We start from the raw sequence: 25,782 nt of genomic DNA on the forward strand, positions 1-25,782 counted from the left end.
CAGACCACTTAAACTGTTACTAAAACCAGGACCCTGCATTCACTATATCTGGTCTCCCACCGTATACAGAACATGGAAATGCAATTATTTTAGTAAATATAAACTGCTAAATACCTTTTCTCATCAGCAATCTATAGCAGTCGTACGACTTCTATCAGTGTCTGGTTAAAGCTTGTAGGAGGAGTTTTCATTCTTCTCCGAATGTCCTATGAGGTTGCAGGACACCTGACCCTCTGTCTGGACAGTGATGATTGGCCCTGTGCTAATCACATGCACCCTCCCCAAAAAAAAAAAATGCTCTAGCAATACACAACAAAACATGCGCAGAGTGACTCCAAGACTCTTTACTATCGGCATATTGATTGGGGATAGTAGAAAAGGAGGATCAGAAACCGTTTTTTTTTTTACACAATGCGCAGGATTAACCCCTTAGGTTACACAGTGAGTATACCAAGCATGCTTTACTGCATATACACAATGAGGGAGAAAAAAAATAGGGGTGGAAAGATGCTGTCTGAGCAGAAAACAAGCGACAAAACGCTTGTAAAGTCTATGGGGCCAAAAATGCTTGTAATCTGCCAAAAAAAAAAAAAAAAGCTCATGTACTTTATGTTTCAAGCGTTTTGCTTTAGGTGACAGAAGGCTCAGATATGTGCAGGGGCCATTGAAACTAATGGGATTTGGCTTGTTGAGCATTTTAGACCCATTTCACACTGAGCCAACCCCAGCGGTAAAGCGGCGATATTTATAGTTATTTCCGTTGTTTTAGCGGCGGTATTTGGCCGCTAGCGGGGGTGGTTTTAACCCCCGCTAGAGGCCGAAAAGGGGTTAAATCCGCCCGCAAAATGCAGCCGGAGCAGAGTTTTGCTGGCGGTGTCGCAGCGCTGCCCCACTGATTTCAATGGGGAGCAGCAGTGAGTTCACCGCTCCAAAAAGCTGCTAGCAGGACTTTTTCGGACGCCCTGCCAGAGCACCGTTCCAGTGTGAAAGCCCTCAGGCTTTCACACTGGAGTGAATGGAGCAGCTGTTTAAGGGCGTTTAACGCTATAGCGCCTGAAAAACGCTCAAAACGCTCCAGTGTGAAAGGGGTCTTAGAACTACAAGCTTCAAGCAGAAAATTTCTCAGGTGCGAGTGGGGCCTTACATCTGACATCACTTTGAGAAGTTTCTGAGATAACTTGGACTTCATTAACAGGTGCAGCTGACCTACTTCTAACATGCATTTGACTTCCTTCCAAGCTGCATTAACCAGGTTAATGTCTTCCCATTGACTTGTATAGGAAGAAAAGCAGTTTTGATGCAAACAAAAGCACAATGACACAGGCTCTTACCCAAGTTACAGCAAGATATAGTAGAGTGTGAAGAAACGCCTTTTTACAGCTTGTCAAGACATTAAAGTGCACGTTAGCTGCACATTGGGACAGTGTACATCCAACACTCAAACACGCAAAAGGTACCTGATATAAGCCATCTCTCATCTACATATATTACCATTTTAGCATCTCTACCCTGGCGTTTGGCCAGCAATTCACAACTTCAGCCATGTAAAAGAATGAAGAATTAATAACTAAGCAGACTTCCTGATGCAAGGCATGAGGGATTATGTCACTAGAACAGGGTGGCTCTACAACTTTCATCCCATTCTTGGACAACACCATCTGCCTTACCATGGTAAAAGGATTAAGGGGGTCGGTTCTACTCGACTCAGTTCTAGTCTACTGGATATACATACTGGGGTATCGCCCAGACACTCACTAAAGAAGTGGCTTGGCAATGTCTTTAGGATTACAAAATAAGTCTGCTGAACACAGCTAACCACTACTAGGTACACCATTACCTGGATAAATGAGAACCTTCACAGACATTAGCTGCTCCCCTTTATGTGAAGATTATGTAAAAGTGAATTGGAATATGTCAAAGGTAAAATTTTCCCTGTGTCTTTTGGAGATAAATATGCTACTGGTACTGTCTGGAAAAGGAGGCAAGTAAAAAAACTAAAAATCCTGACAAGTACAAATAAAACCTGAGAGAAATTCCAACCCTTAAAAAGAAAAAGAATGGGGCGAGATGGAGGGGTTGGGTATCTGGGAACATTTTTGTAACATTTTTAACTACCTTCTTCACCAAAAAGTTGTTGCTATGGAAAGCCAGTGTGCAATATGTGCCGGAATTTGCTGTTTGAATGTGTTGGGCATAATAGGGTGCTGTCTGGTTCAAACCCTGCATGTCTGTCTGACTTTGCCCAAAAGATGATTTCAAGGCTCCAACCAAATGCTGGATTAAATGAGACTGTACAGTCAGTGGGTCTTATGCTTCTGAATGTGGGAGAGACAAATACTACACACCAATGCCCCCTTTCTGTACACCACCCCAGTCTTTATACACAACAAAAACAGGTCTATGCTATACTACTGATTACTGAAAGTGTTTTACCCCTTTCACACTGGGACATTTTTCAAGCTCTAAAGGGCTAAAAAAAAAAAAAATAGCGCCTGTAAAGCCCCCCCCCCCCCGCAACCCCAGTGCTTTCACACTGGAGCGGTGCTCTTGCAGGACGTTAGAAAAAGTCCTGCAAGCAGCATCTTTGGAGTAGTTTAGGAGTGGTGTATACACCGCTCCTCCGCCACTCCTGCCAAATGAAATGAATGGGCACCGCTGCTGAGGAGCCTGCAAAGTGCCGGAAATGCACTGCTAAAACAGCGGTAAAGCGTGGCTAAAACTAGCGGTGCTTTACCGCTAATGCGGCCCGCTGGCAGTGTGAAAGGGCCTCTTTCACACAGATGTTTTCCTCAGTCTGTTTTGGACCAATGATTGGATGGATCAAAAACAGACTTCAATGTGTCCCTTTGAGCAGCCAGATTTAAGCAGATGTGTGCCCACTTACATGTGGGTCCGTTCAGGTTCATTGGACTGAACGCAATAAGTCTGTGTGCAGGCCCACTTTTGCAGATCTGACCAGAGGTGGTTGGATATAGGTGGATGTACATTCATTTACTCTAGCTGTCCATAAGAATTATATGGGTCCATCTTTCCTCTATCACATGATGGAGGATGAAAGCAGAATGGACATCGATGCCACACATCCATTTCTGTTGTGATCTGACTTGAAAGAGGGATCAGTGTATGGATGTCCTGCTGAGTCAGAACTGAAGTGCCTACGTGAAATGGGGCCTTACTGCTGTTTTGGGAGAGTCGCTGTGCTTTTGTCATGTAGACAGTAAAACGTTTCTGCACCCCTAAAAATACCCCCAAGTTCATTACCCACAAATGTATTTGTAAACTTTAGACCCTAATCTTTATATCCGCTTTAGGCCCTTTGTTCTGATAAGATGCTCTCCAAATATAGAATGTCAGTTAATGGAGGTCTACTATCATTTTTGCACAGGGCCCGGCCCAATTTTGTCTTACTCCTGCCCTCAGCTAAGACATGCTGAGCCGTTACCAATTATGTAGAAAGCATAGAGTAAAAATATATTAAAATTAAAAAACAAATGTGCAAAAACCTGGTTAGAGAACCTCATAAACAGAAAAGTACTGTTTCCCAATGAGGGAAGCCACTTTAGCTATTGTTTAGTGGAGTTTTTTAAGACTCTTCTTGTCTATGTTGTATTTCCTAGTGTTTATCTGTCAAAGCACAAGAGGTCAGGAGTGAGGGTCATTAGCCAGCAGAGGCCACATTCCTCTCAGCACTGTGGTTTGGAAGAAAGGCTCTCCTCTGTATGAGGGGTACAATTGAAAACATTTTGAAGAAATCTCCTGGGAGACAGAATCTTTTCATTCCCTCTCAGCTGTATGGGGCATTCCCACAGAGGAGAAAGAGCACAGGCGGCTACGAAAGCACCACACAATTGGTTTTACACAATTCCCCACTAAGATAACAGTGCTGGATACTTTATATTATTTAATACCATATTATGCATTAGATTACTCTACTGAAGAACATATAAAGAACAGGACAAAATGGGTTTGCGTCTCACTAAATAGTTGATGTAATACTAAATATTCTAAATTCACACATGCCAAATTTGCAAGCTTCTTAATAAAACCTGTCATAAACTTGGGCAAATCAGACAATGAAAAATGCATAAGAAAAATGAAAAGTCCATCAAAACCATGAGTAGATCCACAGTTAGAGGAAGCTAAAGTTATAAGCAAATCTTGACTTTTCTCAACTTTTCTCATACAGCTCAAACTTGATTCTCTGCCCTACAACTATCTTAGCGTTTCCATTGGTCAGTGGGGGTGCCCGTGGCAATAAATTAGGGAGGAACGAATGGTCAAGTCAGATATTTAGAAGGAAACCAAGATTTACATAATCATGTGCCTGCCTTTATCTCTGGATTGAGGATGAGCTTAGGCATGTTTGAATCCTAGCCCAAACCCACCCAAGACCGCCAGGAAGTGGTCACTATACTGAGCCAATAATATGTGGCTGGGGCATTTCTTCCCCAGCATCAGCAAGTATACAAGGGGAGTGTATATATGCAGCTGCAAAGCAGGAATGCCTCAGCTCTTATGTTTGGATTGTAGAGTGAAGCTTCCTGGCGGGTTTGCTCAAGTGGACACGGACTAGGATTCTGAGCTCATCCCTACTCTGGATCTACTGATCTTTCTGGCATGTGGTTTTAACTGAAGTCCACTTTTTCATCAAATGTTTTGTTTGAAATTCTCAAGATCATGAAAGGTTTACTTAAAAATTATATAGCTTGCCTACCCTTGTTATTAGGAGCTAATATACACTCACCGGGCACTTTATTAGTAAGACCCCATCTGGAATATGCAGTTCGGTTTTTGGCACCAGTTCTCAAAAAGGATATCAGGGAACTGGAGAAAGTGCAGAGAAGGGCAACCAAACTGATAAGAGGCATGGAGGAGCTCAGCTATGAGGAAAGATTAGAGGAACTGAATTTATTCACTCTTGAGAAGAAGAGATTAAGGGGGGATATGATCACCATGTATAAATATATAAGGGGTCCATATAGTGAACTTGGTGTTGAGTTATTCACTTTACAGTCAACACTCAGGACAAGGGGGCACTCTTTACGTCTAGAGGAAAAAAGATTTCATCTCCAAACACGGAAAGGTTTCTTCACAGTAACCCCTTGTACACACGGTCAGAGATTCCGACAACCAAATCCGTCGGAGTAATTCCGACAGATTAATTCCGGAAGAGGTCCGGAAGTGATGTTGCATACACACGGTTGGACTAAGTTGTCGGAAAATCCGATTGTACATAACATGATGAAGTTATTTCGTTACGACGGGACTACGTTCAGGCTAGTAGCCAATAGCTTTGGCCTAGGAATTTGATCTGAGCATGCGTGACACTTTGTCCGTCGGAATAGGCTACACATGATCGGAGTATGTCCGATAGGAGCATTTTGTCTGAAAATTTTACTGGCAAGTTGGAAAAGTTGGTCCGTCAGATATTCCGACGGAAACAGTCCGATGCAGACCAGACTAAGTCGGAATATCCAACAAAACGGTCCGTGTGTACAAGGGCTAAGAGAAGTGAAAATGTGGAATAGACTCTCTCTCCGGAGGTGGTTCTGGCCAGCTCAGTAGATTGCTTTAAGAAAGGCCTGGATTCTTTCCTAAACATACATAATATAAGTGGGTACTAACATTTATAGGTAATGTTTATCCAGGGAAAATCCAATTGCCTCTCTGGGATCAGGAAGGATTTTTTTCCCCTGCTGTAGCAAATTGGATCCTGCTTTTCTGGCGGGGGGGGTTTTCGCCTTCCTCTGGATCAACTGTGGGCATAGGATTGTGTATATGGGATTGTATGATATTTTTTATTTTATTTATTTATTTTTTATGGTTGAACTAGATGGACTTGTGTCTTTTTTCAACCTGAATAACTGTGTAACTAGGTAAAGTAGTGAGTGTACAGCTTGTATAACAGTGTAAATTTGCTGTCCCCTCAAAATAACTCAACACGCAGCCATTAATGTTTAAACTGCTGGCAATAAAAGTGAGTACACCCCTAAGTGAAAATGTCCAAATTGGGCCCAAAGTGTCAATATTTTGTGTGGCCACCATTATTTTCCAGTACTGCCTTAACCCTCTTGGGTATGGAGTTCCCCAGAGCTTTACAGGTTGCCACTGGAGTCCTCTTCCACTCCTCCATGATGACATCACGGAGCTGGTGGAAGTTAGAAACCTTGCGCTCCTCCACCTTCCATTTGAGGATGCCCCACAGAGTTTCAATAGGGTTTAGGTCTGGACCAGTCCATCACCTTTACCCTCTGCTTCTTTAGCTAGGCAGTGGGCGTCTTGGGGGTGTGTTTGTGGTCATTATCATGTTAAATACTGCCCTGTGGCCCAGTCTCCTAAGGGAGGGGATCATGCTTTGCTTCAGTAGGTCACAGTATATGTTAGCATTAATGGTTCCCTCAATGAGCTGTAGCTCCCCAGTGCTGACAGCACTCATGCAGCCCCAGTCCATGACACACCCACCACCATGCTTGACTGTAGGCAAGACACACTTGTCTTTGTACCCCTCACCAGGTTGCTGCCACACACGCTTGACACCATATTAACCAAATACCTTTGTCTTGGTCTCATCAGACCACAGAACATGGTTCCCATAATCCATGTTCTTAGTCTGCTTGTCTTCAGAAAACCGTTTGCAGGCTTTCTTGTGCATCATCTTTAGAAGAGGCTTCCTTCTGGGACGACAGCCATGCAGACCAATTTGATGCAGTGTGTGGCGTATGGTCTGAGCACTGACAGGCTGACCTCCCCTCCCCCCTATGCCTTGAACCTCTGCAGCAATGCTGGCAGCACTCATACATCTATTTCCCAAAGCAACCTCTGGATATGATGCTGAGCATGTGCACTCAACTTCTTTGGTCAACCATGGCGAGATCTGTTCTGACTGGAACCTGTACTGTTAAACCGCTGTATGGTCTTTGCCACCATGCTGCAACTCAGTTTCAGGGTCTTGGCAATCATTTTATAGCCTAGGCCATCTTTATGTAGAGCAACAATTCTTTTTTTTTCAAATCCTCAGAGTTCTTTGCCATGAGGTATCATGTTGAACTTCCAATGACCAGTATGATAGAGTGAGAGTGATAACACCAAATTTAACACACCTGCTCCCCATTCACACCTGAGACCTTGTAACACTAACAAGTCACATGACACCAGGGAGGGAAAATGGCTAATTGGGCCCAATTTGGAAATTTTCACTTAGGGGTGTACTCACTTTTGTTGCCAGCGGTTTAGATATTAATGGCTGTATGTTGAGTTATTTTGAGGGGACAGTAAAATGTACACTGTTATACAAACCCTACACTCACTACTTTACATTATACACACACACACACACACACACTACTACCAGTCATCCCTTTCATGAAAAATGTAAGTTCCATTAAAAATGTGACATTAGCAGCATATGCAAGAAATTAAATTTTTCTAGCAGTACAGGAAAAGGCCTTAGCAATAAGAGTAGACAAGATGTGGATGGTGCTACTTCACAAGATAGTAATTGTTAAACAATTGAAAAAAGTGGAAAGTATTGTTTGTATAAGACTTATCATATTCAAACCACCTACCCCCTAATGTAATCATATAAAATTATACAAAGATATCTATAATACTCTAGATACTCGCATTTATATCTCCTCTGGTGCCAGTCACGTGGTCTCTACCAACAGGATTTTGGAAAAAGATGGTCTGGCACTGTCTGCCACTATTCTTCCAATTTTCCAATTCCTAGGTACTGGTCATACGGTCAGCACCAGAGAGCATAGAAATACAAACTCAAGAAATAAAGCAAGCGCTTCAAGTGTTTTTGCACAGTATGGCATTATTTTCCTCCAAAGAACGATCATCTGCAGAGCGGGTACATATTTTCTGTTGGTTGAGGCAAAACGTACCACTATAGCCCAAAGAGAGTTTATTTTTCCTTCCTCTGGACCAACATTACTGGAATATGTGAAAATATGAAGAAGAGGGATACTTTTTTTTTTATAACTAGCCATGCAACTTACTAGGAGAGCGCCCGTGGAAGTAGTTGTAATACTGTGACACATAAGTCAAGATGCTCAGCCTGTCTGGCACACGTAGTTTGACCATGTCCTCTGCATCAAGCAGAGCCGGAATTCCAAGTTTTTCCTCGGCAACACGGAAAGCCTGCAGAATGGAGAAACGGGCAAAAAAACTCTTCAATTACAAGAACCATGAGATGCCCTTACTAGATCTACTCTAAGTTACAAAACATACAGCCAGAGAATGGTTCTCAAAAGCCTGCTGAAATACTCAAATACAAGACTTCAACAAACCTTAATTTATGGAAAAGGCTTTCACTTCAACCCTTCTCCATTAACTGAACAGCTCTTGGAATCAAAGGCAACTTTTTCTATTTTTTTTTTTTTTTGTATTTTGTCTCAATCAAGGAAATAATAATAATAAAAAAAAAATCACACTGAGTTTGAGGGAAATGCTACATTTTAGCCCTTGAACACACGGTCGGAGATTCCGACAACCAAATCCGTCGGATTTTGTCCGTCGGATCTTGTCCGAAACTGTTGCATACACACGGACGGACAAAGTTGTCGAAAAATCCGATCTTTCAGAACAGGATGACGTAATTTAGTTACGATGGGACTACGTTCAGGCTAGTAGCCAATAGCTTTGATGTAGGAATTTGATCTGAGCATGCGTGGCACTTTGTCCGATCGGAATTCTCTACACATGAACGGAGTATGTCCTATCGGACCAGTTTGTCTGAGAATATTTCCAGCAAGTTGGACAAATTTGGTCCGACGGATATTCCGACGGAAACAGTCCGATGCATACCACACACAGTCGGATTATCCGACAACACGGTCCGATAGGACACATTCTGACGGATTCTCCAACCTTGTGTACAAGGGCTTAGAGTCATTTCCAGAACAATGGGCAAAGGGAAACATTTCAAAGAGGACATCTGTTCCTGAGGATAAAGGTCTAAGAAATCTCCCTCGCTTTGGGAGATTTTCTCTTACTTCCTGTTCCATCTCTGGGACTGGAAGTGAAGGAAAATTTCTCCATTGGTACACAGGCAGCAAATAAAATGAACTAACAAGGATTTTAACTCCTCCTAACTCTTTTCACAACTTAAAAAAAAAATGAAAATTTTGGTTATGCAGAAACTTTAGGCTGGGTTCACACCTCCGATGGATGCGATTCGCAGCAGGGGTCCGGTGCGTCCCTGTTCTCAGTTTCAGGGGCAAATCAGGGTCGAACTTTTGCCTGAATTCTGCCCTGAAACAGAGTCCAAGACTCACAGCTCCGCAGCCACAACGGAGATCATATGTGAATTGGCGCCACAGAGAGCCAGTCACAATCTCCTGTCATGAGAATTGGATGCGGAGAAAACCGTATCCAATGCGCATAGGTGTGAACCCAGCCTTAAAGTCTATTTGAAGCCCCCTCTCAAGAACAAGTGCTGGTTGATGTCAGTGGGAAGAATAATGTCTCATATCAGTGGGAGGAATAGTGACCCAAGATCTGGATAAAGGCAAGCAAAGAGCCACATCTGGCCCTCGAGCCGCAGTCTGGAGACCACTGATCTGGATCAACTGTGGTTGTAGGAGTGTATATGGATGTTTTGTATTACTAGGTGTTTCTTTTCTATTGGTTGAAAGGAAGTGGAGTGGAAGGGAATTATAAAATAATGCATGTCTTAGGCTAGTGCGCGAGATATGTAAATCACCTGTCACTCACAGCAAGGGGGTACGTATATTGTATGAAACCTATAGAGCTGCTGTAAAATCTTCTAGATTGTAAGCTCTAACGAGCAGGGCCCTCTGATCCCTCCTGTATTGATTTGTATTGTTAGGCTTCATGCACACTGAAGCTCAAAAAAGCTCTTTCTGGACGCCAGATTGCTGGCAGAAAATGATGGTTGAAAAACGTACTTTGCGTTTATGAGCGTTTATTAGCGTTAGCGCTTATGGGTGTTTTTTTGGCGGTGAAAAACGGCACTTTGAACGCGAATTTCTGACGTTCAGAAAAAAGCCCATAAACTCCACTGCTCATTAAAGCTAAAAAACGTCCATGTGTGCATGGACGCATAGGCTAACATAGAGTGGAGTTAATGGGCTTTTAAAAAAAACGCCCAAACTCCAATAAACTGCAGTTTATGAGCTCCAGTGTGCATGGAGCCTAAGTGTACTGTCTGCCCTCATGTTGTAAAGCGCTGCGCAAACTGTTGGCACTATATAAATCCTGATACAATAATAAATCAGCGCACACACACACACACAAAGTAAACAAATGATTGCAAGCTGAACACCTGAAGGAGCAAATCACAACACCTCAAATACAAATTAAAATAAGAAAATGATGCAGCGCAAAATAAAATTCATACAATATAAGTACAAATGATATATAAACATGAAAAAAAAGACAAGGGGGGGAGCAAGGAGGAATGAGGCCACCACGTGATGGATGAGATCTTCTAATAAGTGTTCAAATGTGACAAAATCCTTCCACCTTCAATAAAGGGCACTCTTACCTCTAATAAACTGATGTACAGTACTTCAGTATTCACAGGGACCCTGTGAATACTGAAGTACATCAATTTATTAGAGCATTGAGGGGTTTATTGGATGCCATAGTTTCGTGTCATTTGAAGGATCCCATCTGATTGCATCTTGTCCTTATCTATAGATTGACGCTGCTGGATCCATTTTCCATCAGATACATGAGATTAAAGTGGAAGTAAACCCTCCTATAGCTTTCAGCCAAGGAAGCTGCCATCTTGGCCTTTGTTTAATCTTCAACTGTCATGATGCTGCACATGTGATCAGTTATGACACCAGCCATTGGATGGTTTGACAGTTTGGTTGAGAGCACAACCAATGTGACAGTTAGCATTTCCGGCATGCCAGGAATGTAACTGTTTTTTTTTAACTATTAAATTGATGGGTTTACTTCCACTTTAAGCTTAGACCATTTGAGTCTTCAGCGGTCCACCAAATTCGGTAAGAGTACCCTTTATTGAAGGTGGAAGGATTTTGTCACATTTGAACACTTATTGGAAGATCTCGTCCATCACGTGGTGGCCTCATTCCTCCTTGCTCCCCCCTTGGCTTTTTTCATGTTTATATATCATTTGTACGTATATTGTATGAATTTTATTTTGTGCTGCACTATATAAATCATGTATAATAATAATAATAATAATAATAATAATAATAATACACATGTGCCATTTAAAGAGGTGTATTTTTGAATTTACTAAACAGCCCCCAAAGGGAAAATGTGCTTTTTCTGGATAATCATTCTATTCTTTAAACCACCTGACAGTTAAACTCTTTGAAAACAGGGTATTGGGCACACTATGGATGATCCAACATAAGTAGCTTGGTTTCCATACATGGCTAGTCTACAGCCTTTAAACAGAAATCAGTGGAGGTTAAAAGCACTGATGAACCCATGTACAAAGTAAAAGGAAACATCCTAAAAATTTGCAGTATTAATATCAGTTGTGTAAATGAACTTACCAAATTATTATTTTCATATACATTCTCCTTACTAAGCAAGTTGAAATCTCTGAAAAAAAAAAAAGATCAAAGACACCCTATAAGTACGATATACTTCACCACAAATCCAAATTTCCCAATCATACAAATACAAAAATTTGTACATTTTAAATGTAAACAAATGTTATGCGACTTTTTACCAAATAGTTTTGTTTCTTTCAAACAATTACAATAAAATACACAAAAAAAACGACTTTAAGGTCCAACTCTGAGCATCTAAAAAATCTCTTGCAGTGGGACTGTGGCCCACTGTGCTCATTTAGGTCTAGTGGTCTTGGTCCATAGGCCTGCATTGGATATGTTGATCCCAAGAGACAGTCCACCACTGGAGAATGTGGCAGCCCCATCTACAAAGGTAGATTGGGTAAGTAAAACCGCTTCTCCTCTCTCCTAGACGATCTCCTCCTTTAGGCGATCCCAAAAAACTCATCTCTTCAGGGAAGTCTATCATGCCTACAACTAACTGCTGAACTTTTAACTCATCCATCAGCTCATCCCCCACAGTGATTACCTTTTGTACCACTTGCCCCACCCTATTAGATTGTAAGCTCTAATGAGCAGGGTCCTCTTAAGCCTCTTGTATTTTATTGTATTGTAACTTTACTGTCTCCTTTAAATTGTAAAGCACTGTGCAAACTGCTGGCACTATAAAAATCCTGTTTAATAATACTGTATGTGACATTTTGTGATTTATGAATTTATACTTTATGACACATGAATCATTTTTGGGTCATTGTTGTTATGTATTTAATGTTTATAATGTAACTGTAGTTTGCTATGACACAGCATGATACATTTATGTTGATTATGTTCAACAGATCGGCTGGATTTTCCGGCATGGTCAATCATCCCTTTATGTTCAAAAATGCTCGATTGTCTTCTAAATAACACAGATCTTTTTTTGATCCTATAAAGTCTACAAACAGAGTAAGTAAATTAACCTGATCTGGCTGTTCTGTTGGATTAAAGTGGATGTAAACCCGAAATAGTTTTCTTTTTTTTATTTCTTTTTTTATGTCATAATGTAGAGTATACAATTTCTTATCATTTAAGCCCAGTCTTGCCACAAACAGTTAATCCAGCTCTGGGCAATCCTCTTATTGTTCAGTGAGATAAATCTTGACAAACAGAAAAAAACTGTCAAATCTTCCCCCTTGCTGTGATTGATAGGTGATTTACATATCTCGTGCACTAGCCTAAGACATGCATTATTTTATAATTCCCTCCCACTCCTTTCTTCTGCTGCTTTGCAAGGATTGGCTGTTCCACACCTCAGCATGATTTGGCAAGCTGAAGTCATGTGGGGACTTTTCTGGGTTTTGACTGGATGTTAGTGATCATAGCAGAAGTTCAGTGTAAGAAATACACAGGAGAAAATGCATGTTGCTAAGGTGGGTGCGGGGAGTCTACTGACATCACAAATCTACCCACCGAGCCCTGGAAAACAGACCCACCCACAAAATCTTCAGCTTTTCGGGTCTCATAGCAGACAGAGGGGAGACATTTGACAGATAAGTATACATGCAGGAGGCATGTATATCCTTCTAGATAACCAATATTGCAGTAGTTTAGAAAGGATGAGAGTGGGTTTACATCCACTTTAAGGACTGTTTGTATGCTTCTCCATGACCATGGCTGGCATTCCCTGGCCATTCTTGGGGAAGTCGATGCAAAGAAAGAAAAATCCCAAAAGCCACACATTAGAACAAAACCGGGTGTGTAGAAAGTGAAAACTGCCTCGTGATTCCCCCTGAATAAGCCCTGTGAGTGGGACAAAACACGTAGTGACGCCTGGAAGAAACCTGGGCTGAGGCCATTTTCACTTTCCTCACAGGGTTTTGTTATGATGTGCTGCTTTTGGGACTTTTCTTTCTTCGCATTCATATCCATGTAGTAGATACGAGCTCTGTCCCTGCCTGTACTCCTAGCGGCTGACAGCAGATGAGGACCTGTCAGAACCTTGGTGGCACCCTTAGGTTTTGGCATAGGTTCACCCTTGGGAAAAGTGGATCAGCCACAAAGGAATTTTTTTTCGCCTGAGACAGTTGGTGTCCGCAGAGAACCAAAATGAGAACGTTTATGTTTATAAAAAGATCTTCCGTCACAAAAATTCTTACCCAACCAGGTTAAACACGCATGGCCAATCTCCATCCAATGCCTGTAGGCAGCTTAAGGAAGGGATCTATACACAGACAATCATTAGCAGGGCCTCTTCACTGGTTAATAATATGGGAACAATGTGCAGTCTTTGATTGTCCTGGTCTAATAGGGCATAAAACTGAAAGACAATGGTGGTGACAAAATGAATTATTAAAGATACAGGTCACCTGAGGTCATAGCGGACTTCAAATTGGTGTCTCTGTAATCAAGCAGAGCTTGTAAAGGTCGGGGCAACCAACAAAGCATGAGTTCACATCCTGAATGGATTTGCATTGCTGGATCCCAGTGTCTAACCAGGTGCTTCCTGTACAGGGACACTGCCACACTGTAGGAGTGACGGTCCTGACTGAGATGACTAGGCCCAGACCAAACTGATTAGGATCTCCCGGATAATCAAACAGGACATGAGAACAATAAAGAGATAGCATGTGAGCTAAACAATGCTCAGTAATAAGGAAGCACATGAGACAAGCGTCTAATTCTGCTTAACCCAGCAACAGTACAGCCAACGCACACAATGCAAACAGTTCACTGAGCTGTATTCATTCATATGTTTAACAATATCAGTCTCATCAATATTCACAGGCCTAAAAATATGGAATGATTATATCTCTGCATTATAGAGCTCCAGGAATAGAAATATATCAGTCTGTCATGAACACTGCAGCCAGATGCATTCACTACACAAAATATTGACACTTTGGGCCCAATTTGGACATTTTCACTTAAGAGGTTTACTCACTTTTGTTGCCAGCGGTTTACACAATAAAGACTGTGTGTTGAGTTATTTTGAGGGGACAGTAAAATTTACACTGTTATACAAACCTGTACGCTCACTACTTTACTTTGTAGCAGGGGTGTACTGACTTTTGTGAGATACTGTATATGTGAACTGGATGCATTTTGAAGCATATCCGATTCACATGACATGTAAACCAAACTGGCTTTCTACGAAAGGGGTTCATATATGTGCGGGACGGTCGCAGTGTGTTTTTAAAAGAGAGTCCTGTACGATTTTCAGTCTGGTTCAGGTGCAATTCCAAGTGTCATACACTTGAAAAATTTGCATCTGGATCGCATCTGAACCAGTGAACGAAACTGCACTGAAAAAAAATAAAATAAAAAAATAAAAATAAAAAATAGCACACTGAAACCAGCCTTGCACATGCGAACCCCAGTTTAAAATGACTTTGGCTGTATATTTGAGGGTCATTGTCTTGCTGCAGAATAAATTTAGAGCTAAATCACACAGTATAGTACATACGCTAGTATAGGGTACACAATAGGGTCTCTTCTGAAATGTTCACATTTTTTTTTTATTCCCATAAGGATTTTAAGATGTACCTTGTACATTGTACAGAAGCAGATTTTCATTGTGTGCATTGTGTGTAGACCAGTCACTGCCACATCACTGCTGGCTGAAGAAGCACGTAAGCTCCCTGTCCCCGCCAGGAAACACAACCCATGCCTGCCTGGCACTGTCACACATTGGAAACCACAAACCAGTATCACCGATGACCTGAGAGAGAGTGTGCAGATCTTCAGAGACACAAAACTGCACAATACATGCTGATAATCAGCTGCAGAGGCCAGCAAGAAATGTCATATTTCATACATTCCACTGTTGCAGAATTATTGGCTGTGGAAGAAATCCTAGAAATATAATATATATATTTATATATATATATATATATATATATATATATATATATATATATATATATATATATATACACATACATATACATATACACACACATACCGGTATATTATATATATATATATATATATATATATATATATATATATATATATATATATATATATATATATATATATATATATATAATTTTTTTTTTTTTTTTTTTTTTCTTTTTTTTTTTTAAAGGCCCTCGGATTGCTCCTGTATTGAATTCTACTGTCTGCCCTCATGTTGAAAAGCGTTTCGCAAACTGCTGACACTATATAAACCCCAAATAATAATAATAATAATAATAATAATAAATATAACGCTTAACACGTCAGGTCGTATTGCAGATCAATGGCTTATGCAGAGTCTTTGCAGCACTGATGTCATTGGTTCAAAGGCCACAATTGGCCATCGATTTGCTATACGCTATCCCTGTCTGATAAGGTTTCCTCCTCATGCCTTGATATATTTTTTTTCATGCAACTCATATACAGTACATAACTGCGGGTTAAGTGCATTCTAACTCAGTTTACCCTAAAATATATTAAATATTCAATAAAGGTTATTCCATAACGTGACTACACCTCCCGTGAAATGGTGTATTTTCCTTATACACAGGGTGTTCTAGGCTGCTAAAAAGGTATATAGGTCTTCCGAGCAACATTACACTATATATGTAGATATAAGATAAGTTTTCCTGTGGCATGTGTACATACCCACCTGGCTGCCTTTGCAGCTTGAGGGGGGGGCAGTTGGGAACATTAAAAACGCAACTCAACCATCTGTTTTTATTGCCCCCCAACTATAAATGAACACACGCCCTAACCAAGTTTACTCACTTAAGCTGAACAAAGCAAACAGCCAATTACACCATTAAAAACTGAAATACATATATGAGTACTGTTTTATTGGGTGAAGCATTTGGGATTCTCTACAGGGAGTCTTGTGACTCGGCCACCCATGCCAGAAAGTGCAGCAAGATCTGGGACTTTCATTACCGTTGCAGCCCTACAGAGAGACCTCTTGCCAAACCTGCTGATTGGACAATGAATGCGAGATATAGGACTGATAAGGTCATCCTTCTGCTCTCTCCAAGTGTCAGTACTTTCTGTGCAGAGCCTGAAAGGCTCCAAGTGCCGGGATTCCTGCTCCTTAGCTACATATTTAATGTGAAGAAAAATCTTCACTCTAGAGAGAAAAAATTAATAAATCTGCTGACTTTAAATAAAAGGACACTTACCTGTCCAGGGATCCAGTGTGGTCCTCACCTGTACTGGTCCCTCACCAGTCTTGTTTAATGTGGGAAGCCAGCTTTGCAGCTTTACAGCCAGCTTCCCATTGCGCATGCCTGAGCTGCGATTTGTGAATTGTCCCGCAGCCTTCTGGGACCTGTGATGTGTTCCAGAAGGCTGTGTGCAAGGAAAAGTGGGAACAGGTACCTATCAAGCCAAGGTAGGTACCAAAGTGTTGCTGCAGCGGCACTCTGCGGGCAGTTTTAACCCTTTTTCGGGAGCTAGCAAGGGTTAAAAGTGCCCCGCTAACATATGCAAATCTCCACAAAAAATAATTGCAAAGGTGCTTTAACACCAACGCCCCAATGTGAAATTAGCCTTATGCCGCATACACACAGCCGGACTTTCAAACGGACTTGGCCACACACGATCACTCCAAAAGTCAGACGGATTCGAATGCGTCAGTGGATCATGGTTCTTTAATAGCTTGTACTTTATGACATTATTTTGTGTTTTCATGCAAATTCTGCATTCTGTCTAATGGTCACACCCCCCACATGGAAATGTTATATCAGTTCTTTATATGCTAATAAAAATCATTATACCAGAAAAAGGTGCAGGTGAAATACGTATTGCAGTGAAAAATGTATTGAAACACAGACGTGTGAACCTAGAAGCTATACAATAAAACTCAAAAATGTAAATATGAAACAGCAAGCAATTAAAAATACATTATGTCAAAAATTATACCTCCAAGGTTGATACAACACAAAAAGGAATATTCACAGAACATACACTAAAGTTCTAACGATGATCTAGTGTTCAGCTACTAGTGTGGAGTTGTTGATAATCCACCAAAATGTTGACGTCCCAAAATGTGTTTTGACAGAAAACGCGGCGTGGTGTCCCTTTAAAGATGACGCAATGTTCAGCTACTAGCATGCAGTTTATAGACTTTGTGATAAACAGATTCTTTTATCTCAGCGCACAGCTGTGAGGAATTAGCGAGAAGAGAAAAAAAAGAGTTAACTACAGTTCACGTCTGCTGACACAACAGGAAAAACTATGAAGTGGGAGGAAAGGCTCACCGACTTGTAGACCCCACCAACCCAAAATAGAATCCATTAGGACTGTTCTATGGAGCTTCCTGCATGGCAGCCCTCACAAGGAGGACAACACACACCAAACTGCTTCAAGACTTGGAGTGGAACTTCTCCTTTGCTCTAATATTGGGGACTCCAAGACCTGTTGGATTAGGATTCACAACCTTGTGATCCATCATCTGAATCGCTTTACTGCAATTTAGGAAGATTATTTATTATGCAATGGTGTCATGCACAATTAGTCATTAAAACCCATAAACGTGGTAACCCTTAAGCTGGTCATAGATGGAGAGAAATTCAGCCAAATTTCAACCCATCTATGGCCAAGAGTTGACTTCTCAAACGGGAACAGTCATAGATGGATCAAAATTTGACCTAGTGAGCGACTCCTTCCAAACTGGTCTGCTGGAAAATCCGCGTTCAATCAGCTCATGCAGGCAATCGGCTGCAGCGCTGATCGGTGTATTCTGGCAGCGAAGTTGGCCCCGCTGTCAGAATACATTAGCGCAGTGGGGAGGATTCCTCCGTCCACCTCGATGTGCGGATGGTAAAAAAAAAAAAAAAAACAAGTAACTTATGGCCAGCTTTAGCCTAGGTTCACAATAGGCTGCATAATCATGTGTTTTTCTGGGCATTTTTTTTATTGTGCATTTGTGTATTTGCGTGCTTTTATGCTTCATGCATTTTTTGGTTAAAGACTGGATTTTCACACAAACCTCTGCCAAAAAAAACACACTAAAAAAATTTACATACATGCATTTTTCATGTACTTTCCATGCTTTCCCACTGAAGTCTATGAGGCCAAAAACACACAATGCTGCACCAAAAGAAGCATTTGCACCGTTTCCATTGTCATGCTTGACAATGCGACTGACACAGGAGAAATGACACAGGAGAAATCACACAGGTATGAATGTGGCCTTGAAGTGCATATCCAGCCGAAACTTTTTTTCCTCAGTTTTGGATAGTGTAGGGAAGCAGAAGAGCCCATTTTTGGTGGCTATCCAGGGCTTTGCTAGTCTTCCCTCACTAAGATCCCTTTCACACTGAGCCACCCAGGGCATTGGTGGTAAAGCTTTACCGTTGTTTTAGCTGCGCTATTCGGCCGCTAGAGGGGCGGTTTTAACCCACACTAGCGGCCGAAAATGGGTTAAATCCGCTCACAAAATGTCATTGCAGCGGCGCTGCCCCATTTTTTTAAATGGGCAGGAGCGGTGAAGGAGCGGTGTATTCACCGCTCCTACACCGCTGCAAAGAAGCTGCTGGCAGGACTTTTTGTGATGCCCTGCCAGCCCAGCGCCCCAGTATGAAAGCATTTGGGCTTCAACACTGAGTTTGCAGCTGAGGCGTTTTTCAGGCACTATGCAGGCACTATTTTTAGCGCTGTAGTGCCTGAAAAACACCTCCAGTGTGAAAGGGGTCCAAAGCCTGGTTGACACCTATGCGTTTTTTGGTGCTTTGTGCTGAAATGCACTACAGTCCACTTAACATGGTTTCCTAGGGGACACATTCACATCTATGCTTTTTTCAGCCGCTGTATTTTTAATATGCAAAACTGTGTGTTTTTGGCTCAACAGACTTTGATAGAGAGGCTGCAGAAATGCATGTAGTGCAATTTTTGGTGTGTTTTTGATGCATTTCGCATTTTTTTAATCTCCCCAACAACAAATTTGCCAAAAAAAGCATGAACAATGTAAAACACAAAATGCATTAAAAACCTGTGTGCAAAAATGCAAATCGCACCACAAAAAGCACTGCAGAAACAGATCAAAAGCAAACTGCATTGGTGTGAATCAGGTCTTAAACCAGGCGCACACTGTGCTGCAGCAACGTGCTGTGGTGTCACTTATCTTTAAGGGTAACCCAGCGCACCTTACCAACATAACTATGTTGCAGCGCACTACAGAAAATCGCAATTCCCCCTCACCTTTTTCTCTCCTGACAACACTAGAATTAAAGTTACGTTCTGTAACAGTAACAATGGTCACCAGGACAAAAAGAGGGACGAATCTCCCCAGTTAGGGCATAGCAATAAAATATAACAGAGGTTTCAACACTTAATCTTCTCAAAACAAAAAATCTCTGCCTTTACATACACCTTAGTGCATTTTTTCGGTCACAACGCAAGGTAGACCATTAATGCCCATTGTAGTATGCTGCAATACAGATGCTTAGCGAAGGTGCATGGGGTGCCATCTACAATCAATGGAGCTACAACATTGACCTTTGCACATAACATGCATTACCCCCCGTGTGCATTACCACAACACAGTGGTATGAACGGTTCCTCACTGTCCTGGTGATAAGTTTCACCAGACAGGACATGTGTACAGTCTACCTAGGCAGATGTAAGGGAAGATCGCATAAGACGGGGTCTGAAGCATGATCTACATTATAAAACTTTAGCGCACAGCACGCACCAAACGTGCACGTATCCAGAAACACCTAACAGGGAAAGCATTTCTAATGTTAGAAGTTATAGTATATTTATATACATTATAACGTCTGCGCAAGAAACATTTACGACTTAGTGACATGTGAGGTAATCTCCACCTGACAGCTCAATAAAGCCTAAAGCAATGGATAAACACCTACAAAGTAAATACTCTGTGTCACCGTCTACACAAACTTTATTCACACTAGCACAATAAAACTAAAACTAAAATGACTGCTGGGTAAGAAATGTGTGACAACTAAATAAAGAAAAGGTGAACCTGAACAATAGAAGGTTTGCCCATAGCAGCCAACTTGTTACTTGGGTCTTACTGAAGGATATTTGAGAAGACGTCTAACACAACTGCCACTGTGAACTGGCTGCCTGAGGCTAGCCAAAAATATAGCATGGCGTTAAGAGATGAGACAAAATCCAATGCCAACTTTTTCATACAATCAATGCAAACACAATAGTTTTGTGTGATTGCATTGTGCAGGGAGCTTGCAAAAGGAATACTTTCAGTGTTCCTTACCTAATGGGCCCCTTGTAAATCCAAAGGGATGAAGCTGCTCATAAAGTGACATTAAACTCTGGTTTAAAAAAAATAAAAAAAATAAATGAGCAAGTATATATTCTTTTATAAAAAAGTAATACAAACAATTCAACAGTATATATCTGAGAATATCAGTATTAAAACAGCGCTTTAAAAAGAGTCCTTTACAGAAGCCATAATGTACGAAAAATCACTAGAAAGTTCTTAGTGTGCAGATAAGGTGTCTAAAGTGATCTAATCAGCGTTGCAAGGTGATCAAAGTGCTGTCAACCTTTCTTCCACCATAAACCGGGAGTGCTTCACCACATGCGATGCGTACCCCCTCGGGGGTTAAACTCACCAGACGCTGCTGATAAGGTAAGCCTTAAGGAGTAATCACTTCATTGGATATAGTAAAATTCCTATATATCCCCTTAGCGTTGCAGTCCTCCAAGTTTATCATAAAAATAAAACAAAGTGTGCACATAGCATAATACTGTTTTATTTTTAAAAAGGTTCACACAAAATCGATAAAATCACCCACTTCAATATATGCGTACATTATCTAAAACAACATCAGCATTACAAAATCGTGTACTTCACCGAGTATTCCGATCCCAGAACCATTCACCAGTGTTCCACTGTGTATACTGTGTATCACTTCCTGGTCTGTGGTCAGCGGTGGAACGCACACCTCACTTCCGGTAGCGTCGTGTAGGCCACGCCCTGACACGTTTCGTCACTTCCGACTTCAACCGAGGGCGTGAGTAGTATATATTCTTTACCTAAAAAAAGTCCCTAATATTGCTGTCAGCCTCCTCCAAACAGGGCTGTCTTAATGAGAGGGCACACCTGGGCACTGCCTAGGGGCCCCGGCTGCATGGGGGGCCCCTGCACTTTCCCCAAAGCAGCTGGTCCTTGAGCCCATGATGCCCCGAATTTGGGGGCCCCATGATGGCACTGAGTGATGGATACACAGGGGAGGCAGGCTGGCATTGGTGCGCCGTGCTGTGCAGAACAATACCTATTATTTCACAGCCAGCAGGGAGGGGCAGGGCTGGAGCGCCAGTGATGCTCTGACCCTGCCCCATGCAGCTTGAATGCTCGGGACTCGAAGGCTGCGGGGTAGGAGCTGCTGATGGTGTCATGGTGAGCCCAGCTGTCCAGCACTGTTTGCACCGAAAGGCTTGGAATGCCTGGAGGGATGCTCCCTCCTCCTGCCTGGTTGATTGGTATAGGTGAGTGCAGTGCTGGAGGTGGGCATAGAGCCAAACGTTTACATGCACTGTATCTCCACTGGAAAAACGGGGGACTACGTGGATGGAATAATGGTGCTGGGGGATATCAAGGGTATATGAGGGAAAACAATGCTGAGGGGGGATCTGGGGTGTATAGGGGGTAGCAATGCTTTGGGTAGCTTGGGTGGCTATAGTGCTAGAGGTATCAGGGATGTAGAGAGGCCACAGTGTAGGGGTATCAGGGATGTAGTGGGGTCACAATACAAGGGGTAACTTATGGTATATGGTTACAGTGCTGGGGGGGAATATCTAGCGTGTAGAGGGGTCAGAGTGCTGGGGGGGATATCTGGGCTGTAGCAGGGTCAGAGTGCTGGGGGGATATCTGGGGTGTTGAGGAGCCATAGCGCTGGGGAGGCATCACTCTATCAGATATATCTACCCCCCCCCCCAGATCTACAGCGACTGCAATTCCAAGTGCACTTTTAAGAGTGGATTTGCCTTTAGTAAATAATCCCCTCAGTGCTGGGGTACTCGGCTGAAGGAAATACTGTGTTTTGGAGTAATAACAAAAAATGACCAGCACACAGCCCCATACCTTAAAAATGTATTAAGGTTAAAGTGGTTGTATACCCTTTTTTTGTATTTTTACCTACAGGACGCTGCAGGACCTTGCCGTAAAGAAGTCTCCCACGCGCATGTGCGGGGGTGACAACATTGTGGCTCCGGCCACTCACAGTGCCAGAACTGCAAATCCAGAACAGCTGCTGATACCTCATTCTAAAGTATTTCCGAAGTATTTCATAATGAGCTAGTGCGGTGCATACTAGCTCATTATGCCTTACAGGTTTAAAAAAAATATAATTTATGCGGGTATACAACCGCTTTAAAATGCAAAAGCAGTCACATAATAAAGATATGATGGCACCTGGCATCCATAGAAGATGTTATTTGCTTTCTTATCTTTTCTATGTAATAACTTTTGGCTTTTGACCTCAATATATTTTAAGGTATGCTGGCTATTTCTTGTAGCTTAACTTAAAGTAACCCTGTCCTAGGAGAGAAGAGCAGTCATTGCTGACCTCCCTTCTTGAAAATGCTAGTTTGCTGGCTGTCATTTTACCCCTTTGCCTTAAAACATTGGGGCCTAGTCACAGTTGTCTGCTTTCCTGCAGTAAAAACATGAATTTTATTGCATTAAATTCCAGTTCAAGTAGAAATCCCATTGTTTCCTATGTGGTTGGTTCACACCAAAGCGCATGCATTACCAAAAGGTTACAATATTTGCATATTGGAGCGAATGGGCACTCACAGTCGCTGCTCTGCAACAAATGTAAAAAAAAAAAATATGTAGATAAAGACTTCAGACTTATTTTGCTGATCAGTGTTACCTATAAAAGGATGTAAAGCTTGTTTTGTCAAGGCCCCTTTATTTGGGTCCTGTAATGCCGCGTACACACGGGCGGACTTTCTGGCAGACTAGGTCCAACGGTCTTCCCAACGGACTTTCCTAACAAGCGGACTTGGCCACACATGAACGTACAAAGTCCATTCGAAAGTCCATTCGTTTAGAACGGGATGACGTAAGACGGGACTAAAAAAGGAAATTCAATAGCCAGTAGCCAATAGCTTCCCTTGTATCGTATTTGGTCCGTCGGACCAGCATACAGACGAACGATTTTCCCGACAGGAATTGAGTCCGTCGGACAGATTTGAAACATGTTCTATTTCTAGGTCTGTCGGATTTTTTTAACAAAAAACGATCAGCTTAGCCCACACCGATCGGATTGTCCGACAGACTGATTCCGTCTGACCTAGTCTGCCGGAAAGTTCAGTCGTGTGTACGCGGCATAACAGCCAGCAGTTAGGTCCTTGTCGCCAATGATAGAACATGGGTTGGCACTCACATGTCATCACATACAATCCAGAACCAGCAAGCACGGCTGGCTTTGCATTGTATATAATTATGTTTGTAAGAAGGGCAGCGACAAGACAACTTTGAGTTCCATGGGCTGAACAAGTAAAATCTCCATTTTACCATTCTTGCTAAACAGCGTGGAGGAATCTTCTATTGCCAATTATTGTATTCTGAGGGCTGGCACCCGCAGCTGTAAGAATACCCAAACAATTTCTGCAAATGCTTGGCTGCAGTCACTGTTCGGCTGTCAATTTTCCACTCAGTTCCTTCAATTTTCTGATTAAAGGATGTCAAGAAAAGTGGGGCCAACATGGCCACCAACAGATAATATTTTGGCTAGCTCATCAGAAACTAGCTGAAATTCTGTGCATGGCCGGTGTTTCATCAGATTAGGTTTTTAAACAGAAGTGTCGCTGCCATCTTGCTACACCCCACACCTGTCCACAGTAAGGATACAGTGAGAAGGCAGCAAGCGGACATCTTGTTACACCCACCGGAGTCTTGCATTGCACACTTTAAAAGGCGCTTATATAGTGAAATTCAGTATTTTTAAATCTGTCCGACAATTTAGATGTTGAATTTTAAAAGCAGCGGCAATCCTGCTGATGTCACGGGTTTGCTAATCTGACAGAACACTGCTGCTTGGAAAATTCAACATCAAAACAGTCAGATTTTGAAAATACTGAATTTCAGTGTATAAGCTGTGTTTACTGTTAAAAATAAGTGTAAAATGCAAGACTCAGGCGGGTGTAACAAGATGTCCACTTGCTGCCTTCTCACTGTATCCTTACCACAGACAAGTGCAGGGTGTAGCAAGATGGTGGCGACGGAACCTCAAATCCGTTACAATATCCGACGGGTCGCTGAATCTGATGAAACACCGGCTTTAAAACTTTCCTGAGAAAAATAAACAGAAGCAGGAATTTTGAACCGTGCAAGGACTCCTTAGGTAAAGGAAATATGTAGCTAGTGATGGGGGGGGGTGACCACATTTTGACATCAGTTCACCTTAGAATAAATAGGGAAATGCTATTAATAACTGTTTGGAAAGTGCCATTTGTGAGTAACACCTATGTATGTCCCAATTTCATCCACTGACTAATGTCAGAACTTCCTGGTCCTATCAGCCGCCTTCTTCCCCAGCTTGGTGTCACCACAACAGAACAGGTAGCTCCCTGAGCTCATTAGGATGAAACTCTAAAAATCAAATAGTTTCTTTCACAAAACCAGAGCCGGTGCTACCACTAGGCAAACTAGGCAGCCGCTCCGTTCGCATATAGTGTCAGAGGTGCAGCAGTGACGGAGGACTGTGTCTGTGTCCCAGCTCCCGAATAAATGGAAACAAGCAAACATTCATTGATAGGCACTGGTGGGCTGCATTGATGGGTGCTGGTGAGGCTGCATTTGATGGGCGCTGGTGAGGCTGCATTTGATGGGCGCTGGTGAGGTTGCATTTGATGGGCACTACATTAAAAAGGCAGGGTATACAAGGGCAGGGCAAGGGGGTGGAGCCAATGGGGGGGGGGCAACAAAATTAGGTTTCGCCTAGGGTGTCAAAAATCCTTGCACCAGCCCTGCACAAAATTGTATATAAAGTATTACAGACTGTGTCCCATCTCTATTTGTTTTGGTGACCACTGCCAAAGAAAGTGATAGAAAATCCTAAATTTTACAATTTTCACTTTCAGTGGATGTAAACCCAATTCATGAAATTTGAGCTGGGCACCATAATGTCTCCTGCCCCTTTCTTCAGTTATCAGCCTGAAAACCCCCACAGGTTCTGCATCACATATGATAAAAGCAGCTGAAGTTTTGTGTTGGGGAGGATTGCTATAAATAGATTAGCAGAGCCCTGAACTATTCAACAAACAGAGCTGAAAGTCTCAACCTATGAGGAGAGGGGGTGTGTGCCTTTCCTCCAATAAGCTGTGTTGG

General features: G+C 42.1%; 1 protein-coding gene across 1 annotated transcript in view; it reads right to left on the bottom strand.

Moving 5' to 3' along the window:
- MICALL2 (MICAL like 2) overlaps positions 1-25,782 on the bottom strand; it is a 142,723-nt gene that overhangs the window by 86,020 nt on the left and 30,921 nt on the right. Inside the window, exons 3-4 of the mRNA XM_077449119.1 lie at positions 11,505-11,553; positions 8,004-8,145 (exon numbers count right to left, since the gene is read on the bottom strand). Of these exons, the coding sequence (XP_077305245.1) occupies positions 8,004-8,145; positions 11,505-11,553 (191 nt within the window). The remainder of the gene's footprint in view (positions 1-8,003; positions 8,146-11,504; positions 11,554-25,782) is intronic.

Source organism: Lithobates pipiens, unplaced genomic scaffold (assembly GCF_037356315.1).
Source record: "Lithobates pipiens isolate NorthernLeopardFrog02 unplaced genomic scaffold, aLitPip1_a1.2 Scaffold_22, whole genome shotgun sequence".
Taxonomy (NCBI): Eukaryota; Metazoa; Chordata; class Amphibia; order Anura; family Ranidae; genus Lithobates; species Lithobates pipiens.